This window comes from Archocentrus centrarchus, chromosome 7, assembly GCF_007364275.1.
Source record: "Archocentrus centrarchus isolate MPI-CPG fArcCen1 chromosome 7, fArcCen1, whole genome shotgun sequence".
Lineage (NCBI taxonomy): Eukaryota > Metazoa > Chordata > Actinopteri > Cichliformes > Cichlidae > Archocentrus > Archocentrus centrarchus.
This window is the reverse complement of record NC_044352.1, coordinates 9,079,795-9,103,626: the sequence shown is the minus strand read 5'-3', so window position 1 is coordinate 9,103,626 and position 23,832 is coordinate 9,079,795. Positions and strand designations below refer to the sequence as shown.

General features: G+C 40.0%; 1 protein-coding gene across 1 annotated transcript; it reads right to left on the bottom strand.

The window, feature by feature from the left end:
* Positions 1-11,442: 11,442 nt before the first annotated feature.
* ankrd52a (ankyrin repeat domain 52a) lies at positions 11,443-23,588 on the bottom strand. Its single transcript, XM_030733485.1, has 28 exons — positions 23,442-23,588; positions 22,758-22,841; positions 22,580-22,658; positions 22,303-22,373; positions 21,895-22,095; positions 21,722-21,809; positions 21,434-21,576; positions 21,047-21,259; positions 20,521-20,599; positions 20,311-20,425; positions 20,099-20,181; positions 19,872-19,989; positions 19,684-19,752; positions 19,462-19,602; positions 19,042-19,104; positions 18,785-18,896; positions 18,469-18,540; positions 18,174-18,375; positions 17,963-18,050; positions 17,709-17,826; positions 16,034-16,253; positions 15,828-15,915; positions 15,628-15,711; positions 14,116-14,261; positions 13,888-13,970; positions 13,621-13,703; positions 13,088-13,179; positions 11,443-12,173 (listed from the first exon to the last, which is right to left on the bottom strand). The coding sequence occupies exons 1-28, from the start codon at positions 23,466-23,468 to the stop codon at positions 11,902-11,904; spliced, it is 3,234 nt and encodes a 1,077-aa protein (XP_030589345.1). The 5' UTR covers positions 23,469-23,588; the 3' UTR covers positions 11,443-11,901.
* Between the last annotated feature and the right edge of the window lie 244 nt (positions 23,589-23,832).

Genomic DNA, 23,832 nt, shown 5'->3' with positions numbered 1-23,832 from the left:
TGACGTACAAAAACATCTTTCTTTTGATTGGTTAACTTTTTGTACCTATTCATTTATCTACCTATGTCCCTATGGGTCGTAACATAATACACATTTGGGAAAATCTGACTAGTTAAATATTTCTGTGATATGTTCATGACATTTTTAAAGAGAAATATGGCATATATACGATACTGTGCAACAGTCTTGATTGCTTCCAGGGAGCCAGACCTTCTTGTCATTGTCATTGTTCCCATTTCCTTAGTTGAATCTATAAAAATGCCAAAAATAAGAGTTTCACATGCATAAAAGAGTATTTTTGCTCCAACAAGATTCCAAGGAAGCTATTAGCTGTAAACCTGGCATATTTTTGCACAGTGTGTAGTGTGTCTTTAAAAATGTTGAGGAAACTTGACAAGCGGGGGACAAAAGAAGTGACAAACCTGAAAAACTATCTACAGCAGATGAACAGTATCTGAAAGTCATGTCGTTAAGAAACAGGAAAAATTCCAGCAAAGACCTGACTCAGGACCAGAGGGATGCATCTGGCCCTTCAACTGATCCATCTAAGCTTCATTAGAAATTACGTCAGTGAAAGGCGGCTGTCAAGAAGCCATTCTCAAGGGAAACAGGGGAAAAAAGGCTGAGGTATGCCTAATTATGCAACTGAAAATCAAGACATCTTATGAAGTAATGAATCCAAAATTGAATTGAATTAAAAAAAAAAAGTCTCAGTATGTACAGAGGAGTACAGCAGAGAGGTACAACAATGAATGGCTTAATTTTTCAGCATGACAGTGATGCCAAACACATTGCCAATACAGTGAAAGCAGACCTGGATGGAAAAACACACAATGCAGCACTATCGGTTATGTACTGGATTCCTCAGAGCACAGACATCAAAATTATTGAAGCACTGTGGTATCATCTTGATAGAGAACAGAACAAAAGGCAGTGAGTATCCAAAGAAGAGTTTTAAATGTTTTTCAGGCCTGGAGAGCTATTCCTGAAGACTACTTTAAAAATTACAATAAAGTTTGTCTAAGAGAACTCAGGCTGTGTTGAAGAATGATGGTGTTCATATTAAATATTGACGTTCAAGCTTGTTAGAACTGTGCAAACAGTTTTTTGCCTTTTATGCTGTATTTCCATTTTCTTAGCAAAATACAAAGAAATCATGGGTGGCTCAAAACTTTTGCACAATACAGCCACACAAATATGACATGCTTCTTTCTCAGCCACACAGTGCTGCAATGGCATTTATGAGAGAAGGTAAACAGAAAGGAACCAAATAGCTGCCAACATACAGACAGAAAAGGAACTTTATGCAGGGTGGGTGACTCTTGTTTAACAGGCAGAACATAATGAAATCAACAAAACACTAACAGTGTGACTGCCTGCTCCTCGAACACTGACACACATACACACAAAAAAGTATTGAACTGCACTGGTATTCTAAAAACCTTTGTGGTTGTGTTTAAAGCTAAAATCCAGCCCTTGCCAATGTCAGAGCTGGAGGAAACCAACTAGTTACTGCAATAGTTACATTACTTTGGCATTTAAGTCTCTTTATTGCATTAGTTTCATATGGAAGTATTTTTTTCATAATCTTGTATAAACTTCAGTGGATCAGTATTTTGTTGTCATTTTTTGGGACACAAAGGCAGCACTGCTGCCTCACAGAATAACATCTGAAAGGCCTGGGTTCGATTCCACCTTAGCCCAGGCCTCTCCCTCTCTCTGTGTGGAGTTTGCATGTTCTCCCCATGCTTGCATCTGTTTCCTCCCACATTCCAAAGACATGCACTTACTGGGGTTAGGTTAATTGGCTACTCTAAATTGCCCATAGGTGTGAATGTGAGTGTGAAAGGTTGTCTGTCTCTCTGTGTTGGCCCTGCAACAGGCTGGCGACCTGTTCAGGGTGTACCCTGCCTCTCGCCCTATGACAGCTGGGATAGGCTCCAGCCCCCCCGTGACCCTGAACAGGATAAGCGGATGGATGGACAAACATTTTAAAAACATATTCCTGATGAATATAGCACAACCTCTAACCCACCCCCCAGTTACACTACTGCTGATGGTGGTGCCAAATACAGTTCAAGCGATTTGCTTCATCATCAGTCAATTCCTCATTTGAGTCGAGATCATCCCAAGCTTCAAGTAGATTCTCACATTCTGGCACTCCAAAATTCAACATAGATGAAATAAACAATTCCAGACTCCAGACAATATTTAGCAATAGCACTTTATTGAACACAAACAACCCTAAGCCACAATACTGAATGACAAGACCAATTGGCTGCAGCAAACATTTTATAAAATAGATTCAGGTTTAATGTCACTAATTTTTTTTTTCCTTTTAACGTCAGAAAGACAGATGCAGGTTTTTCCAAAACAGTGAATGATCTTTTACATATTTAACATTTCTGTAACAAATTATCATTCACATGTTCACACAAAGGAATAACAAGGCAAAGTGCTTTCAGGATTGCATTGTCTAAAAAAAATAAAAAAAAAAAAAAAACACAACAGAAAAATGAATGGCTTGAGGTTAAAGGTGAGACAGTGGGTGGGTGGGGAGTCGGGCTGGTCCTGTCTTGGAGTAGGTATGGGTGAGCTGTTGGGTGGAGGTGAGGATTTGGGGTGGGGGGGAGACTGGTCAGGAAAACCTTAAATCTTTCACCTTGTTCTGTACCCCTTGTAGTCAAACTGGATATAACCCGTTGGGGCAGTGCGGAGACAGACGCCTGTGCAGCAGAATTTGGTACAGAGCGGAGAAATGGATTCAAAGGCATACGGCTCAAGGGGCTCTAACTCACCCACATTTACAAATACACCTTGTGACAACCTGTGATATCATTACAACTGCAGGGAAATCAATGGCTGACCCAGAAGGAAGCTGTAAACGTTGAAATATTGTGTACTATAGGGCTAGACAGGGGAATTATATGCATAAGAGGAAACCAAAGAAATAAATGCCGTTAAAATATAAAGCCAATGGTTATTCATTTTCTAAAAAGAGGATTCCTTTGACCATTCGCCACTGAATGTTAAAGGGGATAGACTATCATCATAATCTGCATCATAACGTTGTCTGGCTTCACATTCCAGTGGTATTTTGTCGTATAAATGCTTCTCATAAATATTTTTTTTTTTTCCCAACGTCAAATAGACAAATACACATACAGCACAACCAAGCACACTTTATGTATAACTACCATTGCTCATGATAAATCCATATTCCCATACTGTGAATAAACTTTTTTTTTTTCTTTTTTCTTGAAGTCAGAACAGGTGGAGAGACAAACAATACTCAAGGCTGCAAAACAAGGAGGTAGGAGAAATGCTACTGAAAAAACAGCAAGTGAAGCTAACGTGATCGTTCACTTAAATAATTGTGATACACCAGGCTTCCTGAACCATGCTAGTGCCAACAGCTGCTATTCCAGTTGGAATTTGAGGAGCAGTGTTTTAATAAGTGTTTGATTTTAACTTTGAATATTGAATTGACAAAAAAAAAAGAAAAAAAAAGACTGTATCTGAAGCTTTCTAACAGCTCCTGCAGCTGACTGGGGTAGCAGCTGTGCTGATTTACTACTTGAAGATTTCTTAGAGGCTCGTTCATGTTTACAAAAAAAAAAAAATTAATCATGTCTTAACCCTATATTCCCCAGACTGGTCATATTTCAAAATTGACTAATTTCAACTTCATTGGTCCTGTTGTCATCACAGGTCTCGAGACCAAGCTGCTGGTGATGGCATTGACTCCTTTACACACAGTAGAATAGTACATTTGCAGATTTGTAAATGAGGTAATCAGCGTTAGGCTAAATCGGGAACCCTGTCATTGACACACATGCCCACTTCATTCACCAGCAAAGCAAAAAGATTTCCTCAATCAGAGGGACAGGACTGTGGAAAATTAAATCAACTTTGGAATGTTGGGTGGACAAGCCAACTTTTTTTTTTTAAACTTTCTTTCAAGGTGCACTGTGAAACTTTTTGATTGTAACTCATCACATGCCCTGATTCAAAGTCCTTCCACTCATGATAAGGGCTCCTTTGTTTACCAACCCATATAAGCCACTCAAAATTTAGAAAACAGGCAACCCATTATCTAGCTTCTCCTTTTTTTTTTTTTTTTTTTTTTTTAAAATCTCTCAATGACTTAAGGCTGCCTCAGCAGCAGATCAATGCCTGCTTTAAGTCCAGTTGTGAGAGGATTGTTAATAGCTCGTGAGTTGCAATGAGGTGGCAACATCTACAGTGAAGCAGACTAAACATAAAAACATTTAAAAAGGAAAAAAAACAAAAAAACAAAAAGGGACAACCACTACTGAAATGTCACAGAACACGCCGTATACATCCTTTCCTACAGTAAGCTATTCCTAATAGCACATTCAAGGGGGCTCCTAATGGGCAAATTCTCTGATATGGCTCTGCTTTAGAATAATCAAGTTTAGTGAGAGACTACTTCTATTGTGGGCTCACAGAAGGAGCAAGTCGATAAGGTGCTCCATCAGAAGAATGCTGCCTTAGTTCAACTGCACAAATACTTTGTGTCATTCAGTTTGACAGTAAACACCGGAAAGTGTTTTGAACATTTGTTTTCCTTCGTGTAAATAAATTTTCCCCCCAAAGACACATCTTTTGCTGGTGAAAACAAACGGCACTTTCAAGGGGAATGTTTCTCTAAAACCACAATCACAGGACCTCCAAGTAACAAATTCTGAAAACACACAGGCTATACAGTAGATATAAATCTCATGAGTTAACTGTACAAGCTTTAGGCTACACGCTGAAAAGGGAGGGACATGTATGAACCCTTAATGCTTAACATTGAAAACAAATATAAGGCATTTCATATTTCCTTTTATCCGCATACATCACTGACAGCAGGTCTAATTTTTTTTTTTTTTTTTTGAGAAAACATTTCATTCAAGAAGGAAGAGAGGATGCAAATACACATCTACACATGCAAATGAACATGTCTATACCGGCTATAAACCAGAAGTCCAAACTACAATACCATCAAAGTCCATCCATGAGGAGGGAGGAAGAAAAAAAAAAAAAAAAAAAAAAAAGAAGAAGAAAAAAGCTCCTACTCAAATTTATCAACTTGTGCATGGTCCTGTTTCTGAGCAGGTAGCTGTCAAAGATGGATGTCGATCACAGTTTTAAGAATGGAATACCACACACTCCACAATCAAATGCCACCGCTCTGAACACAAACAAGAGGACCACTTGAAATCCTTCATTTGCTACAGATGAGTGACTTTTGGTGTTAACAAAAAGGGCATCATAAAATATTTTTCCAACTGAGGAAGCAATGATAAACAAAAGGTTATTGCACTTTTATCTTCCATTTCAAACGAGGTCAGCTTGAGAGAAGATGATCCATGCCTTAATGTCGAAGTAAGACAACAAATGTTACGTCACTTCTATAATATGATCACACTGTTATTAACACTGCACACAGCTACTACTGCAACCCTATTTGTAGTCAGTCTACCCTAGAAAAAAACAAAAAAAACAAAAAACAATCTCCACAATCAAAATTGCAACACAGTCACAATAAACAGTTTACCTAAGTTTGATGTTGAATAGAGGTACCGCATCTTTTCACAACTTGCACTGTGAAGTTACTAACCGTCAACGAATACCCAAGAGTTGAGAAGAACAATCAGAAGAAGCTCTGAAATTCCAGGCAATGGTCTTTCTACAGTTAATGTGTTACTGACAATCAAACCTCATGTTTTCTGCACTAGGGAGTCGGATGTTTTTCCTCACTTCTTTGCCTAAATTTGGTCTATAGGCTCCTTCGCTTCTTATTGTTGGGAGATCCAACTGAGCCCCGAGGTGCCTTCTTTGGATTTGTGCTTTCGTACTATTGATGCCCATTCATTCGATGTTTGATGTGCCCTGTACTGTGCAAGTTATTCTGCTGCCCTAAGGGAGCAAATAGTGAAATCCAGACTAAAACAGTAGGAGTTCTTCAGGTTTTTTTTTGTTTTTTTAAATTTGTTTTTGTTGTTTTAACTTGGATCACACAAGATTGAAATAATAATGCTCAGAGGGAGTATGAGCCTATCCTACTGTAGTCATGTATGTTCAGTGTAATTTCTCATTCCCAATATAAGGCTTCTGGGAAATACAAATGGAAGACCACACCTTTCGGTAGTAACAAATAAAAGGCACAATGCCAACACTGTGCTCGATATTACACAGGTCTTATTGGTGGGGAAAATTAATGACCAAGTGTTCAGGCAGGGAAGGCGGTCAAACGAGCATTAGTCAGAGTAAAACTTGTATTGTTCTGACTTACAGAGGTAAAGTTTTATAGCTACCTCCATTTCCCACCTTAACTTAAATCCTACCCTTTGCTCCATTATGACTTGCGCCAGGTAACAGACTCATCAGTTGATCGTAATGAAGAGAAACATGTTGCAACAGGGTAACTAGGCTTTTCAGTTATTAAAAAAAAAAAAAAAAAAAAAAAAAAAAGGGCTTGTGCATGTTTAGTTTTGACATGCATATGTTGAAAAGTCACTCACACCACAAGAGAAATCTTCACAACTGGCATTAGGAGGAAATCACAGAGGATCAATGTCAGCATTGTCACACAAAAGATCACTGATGAGGTAAAACTGCAGGTCCAATAAAAAGTACAAAGTGCAGCTGACTGCACCTTTGCAAGGTAGGAAACATGAGACGTCTACCGACACTAATCAAACACTTCCGCGTAGATATATCTGATTTAGGCTGGTTTAAGCAGAATTACACAACCCACAACAAAAAGGATCAAAAGATTTTAAGTCTTTGTTAGCATAGCTGTACAAGCAAGAATTTATTTTCTGTCGCAATATTTCTGAGGTACACCACTACTCCCCCCCCGCCCCAGTGTCATTTGGCTCTAGATAGTAGATGAGCCAACGTTGACTGATTACGAGTGAACTCTGGATTCATTCACAGTGGAAAATATGGCGAGATTCCAATCACTCAGAACAATCTCTGCACCATGGCAACCTTGAGCTATGTGCTACCTCAATTTATTTGTGTGCTTCTTGACACCCAAAGATGTCTGTAAGACCAAAAGTCAGCCAATTTTCATTTTCTCAAAGCCAACCTAGCAGCATAACTCTGAAGGTGATGCAACTTAACAGGTACTGCCAGGTATCATTTTCTTTTATAGCTTTTAAGGCAAAAGGCTCAACAGTGGATCAGAGAGTTGAATTGGAATTTGCCATTTACTTCAAGTAAGAACCAAGACATCCATTGAGGCAAATCAATTCTATTCTGTATATTTACCATGCATTTTTGGACATCAAAAAAAGAATTTTTTTTTTTTTCCTTGTAACACACATTACAAACCATCTTATTTACCACAAAACCTAGGGATTGCTTTGCCAATACCAAAGGGACTAAGTATATTCTTCAAAAATGTCCAATTATAAAATAGACTTCTAGCAACACCAAATTTTTTAAACAGAATACTTGGTTTAAGTATGAATAGCCCATGCAAATATTTATAGCTTTTCTTTTGACTAATATAACTGGTGAAAAGCATGCAGCTCCAAACACAAAATACTCCTGCCTATGTCTGAATATGTTACTGACCGAGTAAATGAGATTAATGTCTAAAGGCAAATCAAGGTTTCTATGGCACTAAATGGGTGTAGCTTAGGTGCATTTTTGTCGAATATAGGCTATTTATGTGTGATATCTACTGTAGACCTTCTTGTCCCTCGTTTTACTGTACTGTAAGGCAATCTCAATGGAATGGATGAATATGAATGTTAAATTCATCTGAACTCCTGTCCTCCATTTACCTTGCAGGCTACACTCCACACAATACGTATAGAGAAAGAAAAGTGATATTTCACAACAGTAAGCCTATATACCAATGATAAAAAAGAAAAAATGTATCCAGACTTTCAATGCAGGAAGACTACTACACACAGAGTATAATATGTTGAGAATTACTTTACTACATGCTACCTGTATAATCATATCTATGCAAGACAAATGAAGAGCAACAGTTTAAAGTCGGGAGAAAGCAAATCGTCCTGCTCTAAACTGACCCTACATTCATTTCAGTCAGAAAATTCATGGCTCAGATTTGATGGTCAAACTGTAAACTGCTTGAATGCATAAATCCATTGCTGCTTTACTAAGAGGGTTCTCCCACCACCCCCTCCCCTCAACACATTTTGGCAATCAGGCCTTTTGTGACCAAAGATTATGACATCTAACCCGCATTTAAATCTTCCATTGGCATTTATGCTTTGATTTACTAAACTGGCCTAAATGGATGGCAGTGCAATATTTGTGCTGCACACTATTACACACGCGCGCGCTATTGCTACAAGTGGACCCATCATTGCTTTCCGTTTCTAACTCCAGATATATTGTATATGCTCCATTTCTTTAATCGTTGCTATATTAAAATCGTGATCTAGCTCCTGTTCACAATCACTCAATTATTACTGGTACACACAAATTAAAAAAAAAAAAAAAGCATGTATAAGAATACTGTAATATAACAAAAAGATTCAGTTACAACTTGTATAGTTGGAAGGGGCAATGGCTCCATTTACTGGTCAGATAAGATCATCACAAGAGGAGGAAAGGGGAAAAAAGAAAAACAAACAAACAAAGAAAAAAAAACATCCCTGTCTGGACAGGCTGGCCTGACAGCACCTACATGGCAGAAAGAATATGTAGAGTATTTTGAGGAGCCTGCCTGAGGTGTTTGAATTACTGGACTGACTTTAAGTGACCGAAGTCTGTATAGTCAGCAGTAGGCTGGGTAATATAACCATGTCACGTTGCTGGGCCATGCACCCAGAAACCGATAACTCGTGTCAGTGGGCAGTGGACACTGTCCTCAAAAATACACTTTTTTTTCCTCTCTCTCTCTTTTTTTTTTTCAATAATGCACTGTTAGAGTACAATTTCATTGCAGCCTTTGCTTGTCTTTTGCAACCCTACTTTCCTGTTTTCAGCAGCAATACACATGCATGTAAACATAAGTACACACATTACATCTGCTCTATTTTGCACACTTAGAACCTGAATGTACTAAAGTGCGTGCTTGACTATCTAATTAAGTGCTGTGGGATTTAGGGTTATAAAGCAATTAAATTATGGAACATCCCTTCAAAAAAAAGTATAGACATAATAATCCTGCAGAGATCTGATTGGATTAATAAATTCTGCCTGCTGTTTCAGCACAGATCCTGAGATTACAAAAAAGTATGTACCTATCCCCAATATTATATTGGTTCTTGAGAAAACTATAAATTGATGAAGCGAACAAAAGCTGGGGTTCACCAATTAGTTTCACTTCATTTCAGTCAGTTATAGAGGTCGCATGAAATGCCAACTATGAATCATTAACCCATAGAAATCACTGCTCTGACACGGATTGTTGATGTGTTGTTGGTTTAAGAAAACCAAGTTAACAAGTATGTGAAAGTGTTTTTCGTAAGGTGTATTTAACAACACAGCCTAGCCTAGGTCCTCATCTCCCATCCAGTCAAATAATGCGTGCAATTGTACCACTTCATTACCAGTGGATATATGAAGCTATCGCGCCAATGAAAACAATCTGACTCAGTGTAATTTAACCACCAGGGGATGGTTTTTAAAAAAAAAAACAAACAAACAAAAAAAACCCAAACAAAAACAGCAACAACAAAAGAAACAACAAACTAGCATAGATATAACATCTAAAAGTCACAAACAGCTCTAGTGGTCCGATACAATCATCTTTAGTATGCTTAGTACCAGAAAATGGGATGAAAAGACAGCAAAATGAACACAAAAAAAAAAGCACATATTTGGATTTCTGCTATTCCTGAAATCTAAGTAACAGGTATTGGCCTAAGCAACGATCCCTCTCTTTTTCCTCTTAGCCCCTTGATTCTATTAGGGATTTCAAACTCCCTGGTCTTTGATAATGCCGGAACATAAACACATGCCGGGCAGTTTTATTTCCACTAGATACTGTGGTTTAATGCTGTTGATATCAAATTGATGGAGACCTAATCGGTCTCAGGGCTCATCATTCTCTGCCATTAAGCAATCCAACTGAAATGATGTGTTACGGAAGGCATGGGTCAAAAAGGCATTTCATGAGATGCCATAAAAGGCAATCCAGTGCATTTGTGTTGACACTGACAGTAAAATGCCCGGCACACACAGAGCCATTCGTTTAGTCTTTAGGTTATTTTTCCATGAAATAATTAAAAATGAAGGAAAAACAAAAAAAACAAAAAACAAAAACAAAAACAAAAAAATTTAAAAACACATTCCAGGGAAACAAAAGCCCTTGTGACAGTGATTGTCTATTCAATAACGCTAAATAAAATAAAATAAAAAAGGCCAAAAGAAAATATTGCTTGAAAACTGCCCAATAAAAATAGCAGACAATACTCCTTAATCTGTTCAAATTGATCAGCGTTTGCCAGTTGACGTATAAGCCATACGATGCTTAAGACTAGTTCACCAGCTCCAAGAAATACTCCTTTAGTGAGAGCTTGTTAAAAACCACAATGCTGATAGCCAGTTTGACTTCAGAAACACAAAGAGCAAAAATATCATTAGTGCCAAAACCAAAAATTGATCACTCTTTCAATAATCCGGCCATTCAGATTCTGAAATCTTTTCCTTAAAAACACTGTTAAAGAGATGGGAAATAAATTGAAATGGCTTGTTCACTTATGTGCTCAGATATATGATGCTTTGATGAGGTGTTGTTGGCAGATATTACTAGTAAAGCCTTCATCTAGAAATAAACAAGGCCTCAGTCAGTCACTATCCTACAGTAGTTCTCTAGTCCTACAAAAAGAGAACATTAGGCCTACGGACCCTGGGTGAAGATGAAGCAGCTGCTAAACGAGTTGACGAGGTATATCGAGATCTATTGTCTTTCTCTATACAGTACAGTTCATCTCAAATAAATAATTTATAGCCATAGTAGTGTTGATCAACTTTGGTCATAACTTATATGCTTAGAAACATTCTAGCTTAACAAACACTTATTTAGCATCTTTAAAAAAAAAAAAAAAAAAAAAAAAAAAATGAAGTCAGCATTAAGAACAAACCGATGTTACGATGCTGACCCGAGCATGGCTCTCCTTTGGAAGGAGGCACGTATTCAGCAGCATTTCCAAATTATCTTAAAATGCCAAACAATTCTAGGCCTTACATTTAAAGTACACTATGGAATTAACATCTTTGTGACCCTTCTCCAAATTTGCAGATTGTACTGTAGTACACAAGCATTGCACTCTGAAGCAAAATTTAGATTTTTCCCTTGTGTGGTTCCTTCATAAAAATCTAGGCTAACGGACAATTTCAAAAAAAGAAAAAAAAAAAGAAGAAAAAAAAAAATTAAAAAAAGAAAAATTATCAAAAAAACAAAAGAAACTCTTTGATCATTAATTTGGGAAGGCTGTATGTTCCTCTACAAGGTCACTGCAACTGATTAAATGTGATATGACTTTTTATAGTGAATGATATGAAGCGAAATACAGTCGAGGATACAGACATGCTCTTAAATGTTGGTTATATAACTATGTCAACATGATTTTAAAGGGTTAAATGATTTAGAGATGGCCAGATTGCTAGTGTTTATTTTAAATGCCACACTTCATCTGAGTGACCTTGTAGAGCAATCTGCCTCTACTTATTAAGCACTACTAGGAGATGGAGGAATGGGATCTAATTGCATATTAGGTTTGACTGCACCTCAAGAGAAGACCAAACACTCACGCACACACAGACACACAAACACATACATACACAGAAAACAGACATGTGGGTGGGTGCTCTCCTGGTCCTCTGGGCCATTTTAAAGGGAGTCGCCCCCTGGTGGTGATGATGGTGATAGCAGCTGACTGAGAGGAGCACAAGGCCTCACTCAGACAGACACCCGTCGAGGCCAACCGGTGCACCGTGACGGTCTTTGACGTAGCCGTTGTGGAGGCCGTTGCTGGGCAGGGGGGCGCAGGCGGCGGTGATGCCGCAGTGCTTCAACAAGTTGAGACCCGGGGTGGGGGAGACAGTGGGAGAGGAGCAGGAGCAGGAGGAAGGGTCCCGCTGGGGGAAAGGCTTCATGGTAGAGAGGATCAGAGCCAGGCAGTCAGCCACGTCTTTGTTGGGAGCACAGGCCAGAGCTGGGGTGTGTCCTGGTCCATATCAAAATCCATTAGTGCATCATGTGTGAAATTAAGAAAAACTTTTTAAAGATGTTTAATCAGTAAGTTCAAATAATCTAATCAATGAATCATATAACCTGTAATGTAAAAATGTAAAAATGTAAAATGTAAAAAAAAAAAATAAAAAAATGAGTGATAACATTTCAGAGAAATATTACTCAACATTATAGTTTCCCTCAGCTCCAAGAGTATTTCAGGAGTCTTAATTCTAACTGCTTTATTTGTCTCAGCTCTCTCAAAGTTCCCATTACCCGCTCACTTCCAATATACGGTCTACTGTCCACAGGTAGCTGTAAAGCACTTTAACATTAAAATAGCTCAACTTCTGGAACACTTGCTTTGCACATCAGTGTTGCTTCTATCTCAGTGACCAATCAAAATCAAGAAAGGCTGGCACTTATATCAACACTTTCGACAATGATCCTGGCTGTCACCATCATTCAACACTGAAGAATGCAGCTTTTGTAACCAAACAACAATAAGCGCCTCAAAAAAAAAAAAAAAAAAAAACCCCTCTAAAAATGAGATCATGGGCACTTTCAGTGCAAAAGCAGCTGCCTTTGGACACTGACTCACAGAACACCAAAAACCCATTGTACTCTACCTGCACAGCAACAATGTGTCTAACTGGTGAACACAACGGAATATTTTACAGCTAAAGAAATAGATATTTTGCACATTAAGTTAATCAGGTAAATTCTTTTTCTCTCACTGCTGGTTTCCTGCACATAAGGGATCAAAATCAATTATGCAACAGCTTTAATATCATATTTAACCTGTTTACCATAAACAAAGCTCACAGGTTTCAGTGACAGAACTGTCTATTGTGTGCTTATCAATAACAAAATGGGACAAACTGAATAAACAGTTTAGGAGTTCCTCACCTTCCTCATCCACAGCCAGCACCGTGGCTCCTCTACTCAGCAGTGCCTGCACCACCGTAGCCAGGCCATTACGCGCTGCAAGATGGAGGGGCCTAGAAAACGGCAAGGTAGAGTTTGAAAATAAGTTAACTGGAAAACCAACTACTCATTCATGCAATTCTGCCAAATTATAATATTCAAAAGATCCATCCTAAATACAGTGCCCAGATATAAAGTATTTTCTACAGCAGATGGTGCTCCTAATAATAGCAATATCACTCCTGTGCATTTGCTACTGTGACATGCCAAAATATCCTCTATGAAAAAGGGCCACAGCACACAGGGGTTCATATTGTCCAAAATTAAGTGGATGACTGGACACTTGCCACAAAAATTTAAAATATTACTTACTACTGGTGAAAGGGAGGGAAAAAAAAACAACAACACTAGAACAAACATGGGCTATGCAGTGTGTCATGGCTATTAGCTTTTTTTAAAAATTCCATGTATAAAAAAATTGAGCTGTTTGTTCAAAAATGATGCTTAGTTCTCACATTTGCAGAGCACTGTTGGTGGCATTTATCAGAGTGGGACTGTGGATCTCGCCCAAAATCAGCAGGGCGCACATCTCATGAGCCTGAGGAACAAAACAAGTGACAGTTAAAAAAAGAAAAACAAAAAAAAAAAAAAAATGTATGGGCCTCACTCGGAAAAAAAATGTTTTCAACACTTAAGCAAGTTTTTCTTTTGGCATGGTGTTGGTACTCAGCACACCACAGTGACACTTTGATTTGAGGACCTTGTGAATAACTGATGCATACCTTGCTGCAAGCCAAGTGCAGGGCAGTGTTCTTATTCTCATCCAGCAGTGTCAGGTCAGCCTTGGCCCGGTGAAGGAGGATGGCTGGAAAACACCAAGACACAAAAACCATGTACAATGAGACTTGATTTATGTACTTATTTTAATTCTCATTCTTTGCACTTGAGAAATGTTTGCCTTCTACAACAAATCTGAAGAATCCCACCAATATAACCAGTGTAGGACTTACCCACAGTGCCGCTGTGTCCCTTGTCAGCAGCAACCATCAGAGCAGAGCGTCCACTTTTGTCCACTGCATTGATGTCGGCTCCATGGCGGAGCACTAGCTGAAGTCCTGCAACATCCTCAGCGAACGCAGCAGCATGCAGCGGGGTCCTGTAGAGACAGTGCAACCAATTACTGAACGATCAGTGTCAAGAAGGATTTCCAGTCAGGAAAGTCCTCCCACATCTTTCTGACGGCTTTCAGCAAATGTCTGCTGACTGCCGACTGTCTAGCTGTGGGAAGTGAGACAGGATCAGGCTGCTGTATTTCTCTTTAAAGCTGCCTTTATCCCGCCTTTATTAAAGATCAGTTTTTGGCACTCCATCAATGTCTGAGTGAGAATGTCCGAAAATGATTTTCCCATTTTTAAAAAGATTTAATATTCAACTCCAGGGCCCAGCCCTGTATCTACAACAGCTAGCTTTATGATCATCACGATTCTCCCACGGTGGTCATCTTTTGTCTGGGACAAAAGGAAAAAGGAAAGCCTCAAATCAGAAGTGCCTGACTTCCTGGTATAACACACAAACGCATAGCTTAGAGCAGATAACCTGTAAGCTGGAGAGGAAACGCTGTCTAATTTAGAAGATCTTCATTTAGCCTGGGGAAAAAAAAGTGTTCATTGCTCTATTAAATTTAAAAAAAAAAAAAAAAAAAAAAGCCCTTCGTAAAGCTAGTACATCTTACTTTTCATCACTGATTGAAGAAAATAACCACCCCAGGTTTCCTTTCAGCACTGTAGCCAGGCTGAAAGAGTCAGAGCTCTGTTGAGCCGAGTATTCCTTTAACTACTAAAGACTTCATGACTTTCTTTACAAATAAAGTTTTAACCATTAGAGAAAAACTTATTTATAGCCATCTCAAAGACATATCTTTACATTTGGCTGCTTTCAGTACTGCTAGTATTCATTTAGACTCTCTCCAATTGATCTGAGTTAAACTTCAATAGTTACTTCCTCCAAACCATCCGAAACAGCATTAGTGAAGGTTGCAAATCACTCTTTTTATTGCCTCTGACAGTGGACTCATCTCTGTGCTTGTTCTACTAGACCTCAGTGCAGTGTTCGAAATTGTCGACCATAACATTTTATTACAGAGTTTAGAGCATGCCATAGGTATTAAACTTACTGTGCTGCAGTGGTTTGAATCATGTTCATCTAATAGACTAATCTAATTTGTTCACCTTACAATATAATGCACCTTAAGGCAACTGTTGTAATTTGGTGCTATATAAATAAAATTAAATTAATTGACAGATGAGAACTGCATAGTATAAACCTGGCTTTACAGATCAGGAGTAGAGCTGAAGTCCCTCATGCCTGATTATTTAACCCCCCCCCCCCCCCCAAAAAGGAGGTAACAATACTAATTCTATAATCTAGTCTATTTCTTCCTTCTGTGCCATCTTCATATTACACTCTCTTTCTGGAACAAATCTATTCCTAAAAGTCTTCAAGTCTTTATTTAGCAGTCTCACCTTCCTTTGGCATCTCTGGTGTTAATCATGTGGACCCCAGCAGATTCCAGCAGCCTTTCTGCAGCACCGCTGTGGCCAGTCATCCTATCAGCAAGACAACCACGTTAATGAAAAGCTGATTTCATCTAAACCCTAATGAGTTCTTTCTCCCCCCCCCCTCCAGTAAAAGGTAATTAGTTTTACCAGACTAAGACACTCACAGAGCACAGTGCAGGGGGGTGAAAGGGTTTCCCTCTTCATGGATAAATGTTTTATATTCAAGTAAAACCTCCAAACAGTCTTCATGCCCTGAGAACAAACACACACACACACACACTTAGCATTACAGACAACAGATGTGACGGTGATGAAGTGCAACATTAACGTTTGGGGATTAGCCTTTTCCAGTCGATCAAACTGAACAAACCTTTGTAAGCAGCCCAGTGTAATGGGGTGTATTGTTTGTTGTCCAGCAATTTATCTTGTGGGTCTGTTGCCATGGCGGCCTGCACCAGACTGGCCAGGATCTCTGTGTGGCCTCTGGATGCAGCGTAGTGCAGCGGTGTCCTACCCTGGGTGTCCCGACATAAAGCAGAAGCTTTGTGCTCCAGCAGGGCTGTCACGCAGTCATCGTGGCCCAACACAGCCTGTGCAAAGACCAGCAATGGCTAATGAGCCAAATTCCAACAACATCATAACAAAAATCTGAATACAGAACATTAAATTGTTGTTTTTAATCTCAAAGATATCAGTATTCTTTGATATGCACATTTCTCAGACAGAAACAGTTCTTTTTTTTCCCCCCTTCCCATTTAGGTTAAAAACATTTTTATCTTATACTGGGCCTTACTGCAGCCTCTCAGTTCATCTACTGCCTGAAACAGACCGCTTGAGCTCCTCTCCCTTTAAGCCACCTTTCTCCTAATTGCCACCTGAACAATATCAAGGATATCTGCTCTCACTGCAATCAAAATGCAGCCAAAAATAAGGGGGGGGGGCTAGGTTTTTGAGTCATAAGGATTACTTATACATACAGTCACCTCATTACTTGACACTTTAGTTATGTTTTATAATCTTTCACCATTTTAACAGCATGCATTCAGTACTGTGCAACAACCTTGAGCCAGCCCTCATATTTTGCTTCCAAAGAGCCAGACGTTCTTGTAATTTTTTAAAAGTGATCTTGAGCAACAGTACTCCAGGCTTTCTGAAGATCTTTCAAAGTTTTTTTCTTTTTTTGGACATTGGCTGCTTTTTCCATTCATTTCCAATTCAGTCCTGGTACCTGACCATTTTCAGGAGTGTTTTTTTGTTGTTGTTATTTAAACCACTTAACACTGACTTGTGAATCATTCAAACTTATAAAAGGCACCTAATTTAACAGATGAACCAGTGTTGCGTCTACACCTAACAGACAACTTAGAGAAGAAACCATTTTAAATTTAGACACTTTGTTACTAGCAGCCTGTTGCAAAAACATAATTTGTTCCATTTGCTGTAAAGAAGCCATTATTAAAGAAGGGAAACGGAAAAAAAGGCTAAGATACACTAAATTATACAAGAACTAGTCTGAAAAATCAGAGGCAACCAGTCTTATGCAGCGAGTGTCCACAGCCATCTGTAAAACACGGTGGAGGGTTTGTCACAGAACAAAAGGCAGCCAGCAGAGCAGCTTTGAATGTCTTTCAAATGTACAAATTCTGTTTTTGCCTTATGTACAATTCTAACAATGCATCTTTCCACATTTCAATAAATCGTGCACCCATTTCCCAGCAAAGTATAAAGAAATGAGGGTTGGCTCAAGACTTTTGCACATTGCAAATATATGACTTAACTTTGCCAGTGTCTGACACTGACACAAAGTAGCATAAACGAGCAACTGCTGCTTTGATCTGTAAGACATTCTGGTTTTAGGAATTTTAACAGAGGGACCTGTTCATCGCAGCTTACAGTTAAGTTGTTTTTGAAGCCAACTTCCCAGTTTAACAGCAACATTTAAATTACTATACTTTGAACTGAGACAGGTGATTTAAAGGTATTCCAGTTTCCTCCTACAGTCCCAAGACATGGATATTAGGTTAATTGTTGTTTCTTTGACCTACCCCTCTGTGCAAAGCTGTGCTGCCCCTCTTGTCCTTGGCCTCTGGCAAGGCACCCTTCTCTAGCAGGAAGTGGACACAGTCAGTGTGCCCTCCTAGAACGGCTAGCATTAGAGGGGTCCTGGAGGGGAAACAAGCAAGAAAAACATTTCAGCACTGGAAAATTTTTGGACAAATTAGCTTTAAGTATTAAAAAGTTTATTAAAGCTGAATGAAAAAAATAAAATAAGTGATCCTTTTAAAAGAAAACAACTTACTGGCCAAATTTGTCTACCATGTTGGTGAGGTCTCCCTCCTCCCCATAATCAATCATCATGCGCAGGCAGTCAGAGTGGCCATTCGCAGCTGGTATGAAACAACATAAAAGAACAATTACCAAAAAAATAAAAGGTGTAATAATACATGACACAAAATTGACTTGGGAAAACGATCACATTGCTGTACCAAGAAATCTTCCAGTTCAGATACCTGCAACATGAATTGGAGTCCACATGAGACGGTTGTCATTGAGGAGACAGGAGGCCCCCTGGGCCAATAGCACCTCCACACAGCGTGCGTAGCCTTTCTGTGCAGCCAGGTAGAGTACAGAACGGCCTGCAGCGTCCTGCATGTCCACATACGCTGCAGTCTCTGTGAGCACACGCAAAGCCTGCCAGTGCCCCTTATCAGCCTGAATGAGCAGAGGGAGGCAGCCACAATTTTGCATTTAGTTAAGATAAGAAGGCTGATGGGAAGTAGAGGTGTCTGTATGTGAAACACTTACAGCAAGATGCAGTGGACTGACTGGAATACTGCTCTCTATGTCTCCTAGTGCATTAAAGGACATCTCCAGGAGCTGAAAGTAAGGCAGAAGAATCGATTTTAATGTTGTTTAATTTAGGAAAGAAAGAAGTAAAAGGAAATGTAAGAACATGAGTTTAATATATATATTTAGTACGCATTTATAAGCAAAAACTACAGAACATTCTTGTTAATGCATCCCTAACCTGATGTGCAACATGATATTTTAAGCCATGATATGACCGATTAATCTATTTGCCAAGTTGTTTGGTGATCTCATATTAAAACAGGAGACTTACCAGCTCCAGGTTCTGTTTGTTGCCATGGTAAGCTGCATAGTGAACAGCACTGTAACCCTTTGAATTGACCATTGATGGATCAGCACCATTGTCCAAAAGATGCTCCAAGCAGCTGTCATTAAAAAAAAAAAAAAATTAATAAAAAAAAAAAAAAACACCTCATACAAAACATGTAATTATCTTAGCATCAATTAAGTTGATTTGTTAAATTTGAACCCTAGTTTGCACCGGTTATGCTCAGATGATGAAAAACTCACAGGTACGAGTCCTTCGCCTCATCCTCATCATTCTGATGGCTCCCAGAAAAATGACGATCAACTCTGAAACAAACAAATCCTGTGAGTCACTAAAACATCCCTGAGATTAGCCCTAAATACATGTAACTGTAAACTGCAGTCATATTTGTCTGTGTAGGTTGACAAAAACTGGTTCAACCCAAACACAAGGTAAACAACATATTGTATGCTGCCCAATCAGTGAGTAATGCTCAGATCTTTACATAGGAGAACCTCCACAAATGCATAGCATAACATAGGAGAGTCAAAGCCATGACAGGTTTCCCAATCATTTTCCTAAAACAGCAGCTGACTTTTTGACTTGGGCTGAATTTGGTGGCTTGTGTTGATTCAGTTGTTTCAGAAAGAGCATAGAGACATGGAGAGTAACAGATTTCCAACCTGCTGAAGGCTTGGGAGGCAGCAGAGTAGTGCAGGGGAGTACAGCCCGTCTGGTCAGGCTCGTTGACCTCAGCGCCAGCGCTCACCAGGGTCACAGTGCACTGGTACCTCCCATTAGCAGCCGCATAGTGCAACGGTGTCCTACAGGAAGAGAAATTTTTTCTTTGTTTTGAACTCTTACGTGTAAGAAGTATGCAGGAGATGACATTTAATGAGACTCACCTTCCCATTATGTCCCTCTTATTCAAGTCGGTACCGCTACTTAAAAGCAAGTTCAGACATTCAACATTTCTACAGAGAAAGAAAACCATGAGAATAAATTAAATGGGAGTAAACAATTTAATGTGATGTGTGCGCAACATTTCGGCTCATTTCAATACATTAGTGTTAAAGCAGATTCCGCATCTCACCCTCCAGAGGCAGCAGCGTGTAGACAGGTCCTCCCAAAGTTGTCAGGGGTGTTTATGTCAAACCCAGCTGATAGTACATGCTCCTTACTCATAGATGAAACTATACTATACAGCTGACCTGTGGGGCAAGGAGCAAACAGCTGGAGGTAAAAGCTTTGTCAAAGTGTACCCAAAAACAGATGGTAGGGGATTAGGTAAAGCAGAGTGCATACAATCATCAAACAAACCTGAGGAGAGTAACTTGCGACAACAGTCTGAAAACCCGTACAGCACAGCTAAGTGCAAGGGGAACATTCCATGGATCCCACGTCTGAAAAAGTAAAACATAACAAAACAGTCATTACAAGTGTGTCTTACATTGTGAATCATAAACTTTAATGCACCCTCACATTAAGATTACATTACTACATCAGCAACAACACTTAAAGCTTTCCGATACCTGGCCGTGTCTGCTCCGTTGGTCATCAGAGTGCTGATCAGCAGTTCATGGCCGTACTTAGCAGCAACGTGGAGAGGAGTATTGCCATATTTATCCACACAATCAATTTCCCCACCTGATGGAAATCAGAGTATAGAGAATAAATCGAAGACCCATTAAAAGGAGAGAAAAAAAAATGCAGCAACATAATCAGACAGGACACTCTGTTACCATTTTGGATGAGGATCTGAGAGCGTGTGAAGCGTCCGTGAATGGCTGCCATGTGCAAGGGGCTCTTCCCTTCTTTGCTCTGCAGGGAGTAACAAACATTTCATGGTAAACATTTTGCAATAGAAGCCAATGAAGCTTACACTTAAGGCTATGGTGTGCATATTTTGTTATTTGGAGTGTTTCTGAAGGTAGCAGTTCTTAATTAACCCTTTAGCACAGAGCGTGTTGTTGGCAACAACGTATTTCCATTTGCAGACTTCCAACAATTACTGTAATAACCCTATGTTGGTTGTGAAGCGCAATCATTAACAGTAAACCTTCTGAAGGCCTATACTGCTTTTGCTTATTTTCTGGATACACTGTTAGAACAGTGAATGTTCATATTAAATGTGTCCAAAGTTTCTAATACCTACAGGTATTTCAACTCTGGCTCTTGCAAAGCTACCTTTGTATGGACACAAAAATAAAAAATGTGGTACTTTAGAAGTACTGAAATAAAGTAAACAAGAACAACCAAAACAGCTACCTGCTGGTTAACATCTGCCCCATTGTTGACCAGCAACTCCAGACAGAGGGCACCATTGGTGGAGACGGCGGCCAGGTGCAGAGGGGTGTAGCCACACTTGTTGGGTTGGTTAACATTAGCGCCATGGTTCACCAGCTCTGTAGCCACAGCTTCTTGCCCCATATAGCAAGCCACATGAAGCGCAGTGTTTCCAAAGCCATTGGGCTCATCAATCTGACCATGAAACACAAACACATCATCAGAATGTGACAGGAACCTGAAAATGTTTGCTGGAAATTTAAAAAATAAAAAAGTTCCCTCTGAGCTGCTTTGAGATGCTCATGATTAATAAACCATTAGGAAAGCTTTTTTTTGTAGTCTGAAGCTAAATCTTTCTTAGTTACTCACATCTGCCCCCATCCTCAGCAGGTACTTTACAATTTCGATGTGACCACTTGCAGCAGCAGCATGGAGAGGTGTGTAGCCCTGTTTGTCCTTGCAGCTCTTGTCAGCACTGCGGGACACCAGTAACTTCACAACCTCTAGATGCCCTGTGAATAACACAAAAGACAATTTAGTACAAGTTCTACTTATTTCAACAGATTTAAAGCCCAGACTGCAATGCTGGGTCTTGAACTTGTCATTACTCCTCTGTCTAAGGAAGTGCTATTTGGCAAGAAAGTAAAACTTGCTTACCCAGGTAAGCAGCACAGTGGATGGGCTGTCTCTCCTTCTTATCAACAGCACTCAAGTTGGCCCCTTTGTTCAGCAGCAGCTTCACCATCTGCAAGATAAATTGAAGGAATGATATTGCAGAGAGAACACTCTCAGACATTCTCCAAACACAAAGCAAATCACTTAAATCTCACCTCCTGAAAACCACTCTGGGCCGCGTGGTGCAGAGCAGTCCTGCCAGTGCGATCTCCCATGTTCACGTTGCTCAGCTGGGTCAGCAGGGCCTCTGCGCAGCGCGTGGCACGGTTGGCAGCAGCCACATGCAGTGGCGTCTGCCAGAACTTGTCTCGCGCATTCGCATCGGCTCCGCGCCTCAGCAGCAGACCCACTGCCCTCTGGGGAGAAGGAAGCAATCACCACAGCTCAAAGCATATATCACATCTGTAGCTTCCTACATTTAATTCTGTGCAGTTCTTTAGTACATAAGTCTAAATGAGAATTACAGTCACTGTGAAAAGGTACATAACAGAATTAGAAGATGAGGTCATCCGAACAGGAAATCATTCTAGTCTTAAACAGCAAAAAGGAAGTGTATTGCTTACGTCATTCCTGGAAGCAGCTGCCCTGTGCAAGGGGGTCAACCATATATGGTCTTTAGCATTTACACTGGCACCTGAAACACACACACACACACACACACACACACACACACACACACACACACAGTCATTTTAATGAAAAAAATAGTGTTTCTGGTAATATAGAGGGAGAGTGACCTAACAATGCTAACCACGGATAAGGGTGCACCACATTTCGCTAGCAGAGTTGGCCAATCCTTAATGCACATACATTTACCACGGGTGCAGGCAATTCACTCACCTGATTCAATGAGGAGGTCCATTATATGGACATCTCCCACACAGGCAGCAGCATGAAGTGGTGTACGGCGCTCTTGGTCCTGACATGCGAACAATCAGAGGGAAAATGCTAATGTTTAATGCTAACGTCCTTCAAAATCTGGATCATTTTTATAATGGTAACTGAACTTGCTTCATACCAGTGCATTGACATCCTCCTTTTTGTGCAATAATAGTTGAACTTCTTCAGCATTGCGACTGAAGATGGCCTGGACCAGAGGAGGCTGCAAAACAGAAACATCAGTCAAATTACTGCAAATATAACGCTGCATAAAATTGCGTGCAGCCGGACCACCGATTCGGATACGACCGTCACACGATTTATCCGAACAGGTCAAAGCCTCGTTAAAGGCACCAACTGCGCAGTAGAAAAGTTAAATATACTCCCGTGGCTTTAAATGTTGCACTGAATACTTTCACTGTCCGTAACTGAATGGGTTTCTTGTTTGATTCCAGCAGCTACACCAAGCCTTTGGCTGAGGCCTACAGGCCCGTTTACTTACGTCAGCTAGCCAAACTGCTTCTGCTAGCTAATTCTGCAACGGAGCTGGCCCTGACCCAGACCAGGGCCTAAACTACACCACCAAAAAGAAAAAAAAAAAACCGCATCCATTAACATTTAAAAGTCGAGCATAGCTAATCTCAATAAATTACACCATTACCATGCGGATATCCGCCTAAATATGCATGCACCAGCTGCGAGCTAATAATGAAAGCAAGGCGTTCGACAGAGAAGACGTAGTATGTTGCGCACAAGAGCGGAGTCTGTCCCAGCAAATAGACTGCGCCACAGCACAAACACGGAGCGCTTTCTTTCAGCGTACCTGGTCTGCAATGTTGAGTACTCCCATCTCCCAAACTCAGCCAGGACGGAGCTCCTTCATGAGGATGAAACTTCGAGGTATATTGCGGTGCGCTACTGTGTTCTCTTCTTAGACTACACCCATAGCTGATTGCAAACAGAAATACGGTCTCGGTCTGTCACTGTTGTTGTCTGTATCCAGTGTCTGGTCTGCTGATACTGGCTACGACTGTGCTGGTCCGCCTACAGGCGTGGCGGTCTGATTTTGTCTCCCAGAATGAAATGGCGACACTGTGCGGCAGAGAACGGTAACGCACCCTGTATTCAGCACGGTGGCAATTTATTTCTGACCCCGAAGAAGATATTTTGCTGTCCGTAAGTCAAAATTTCGAGTTACTCGGGTCAGTAAATCG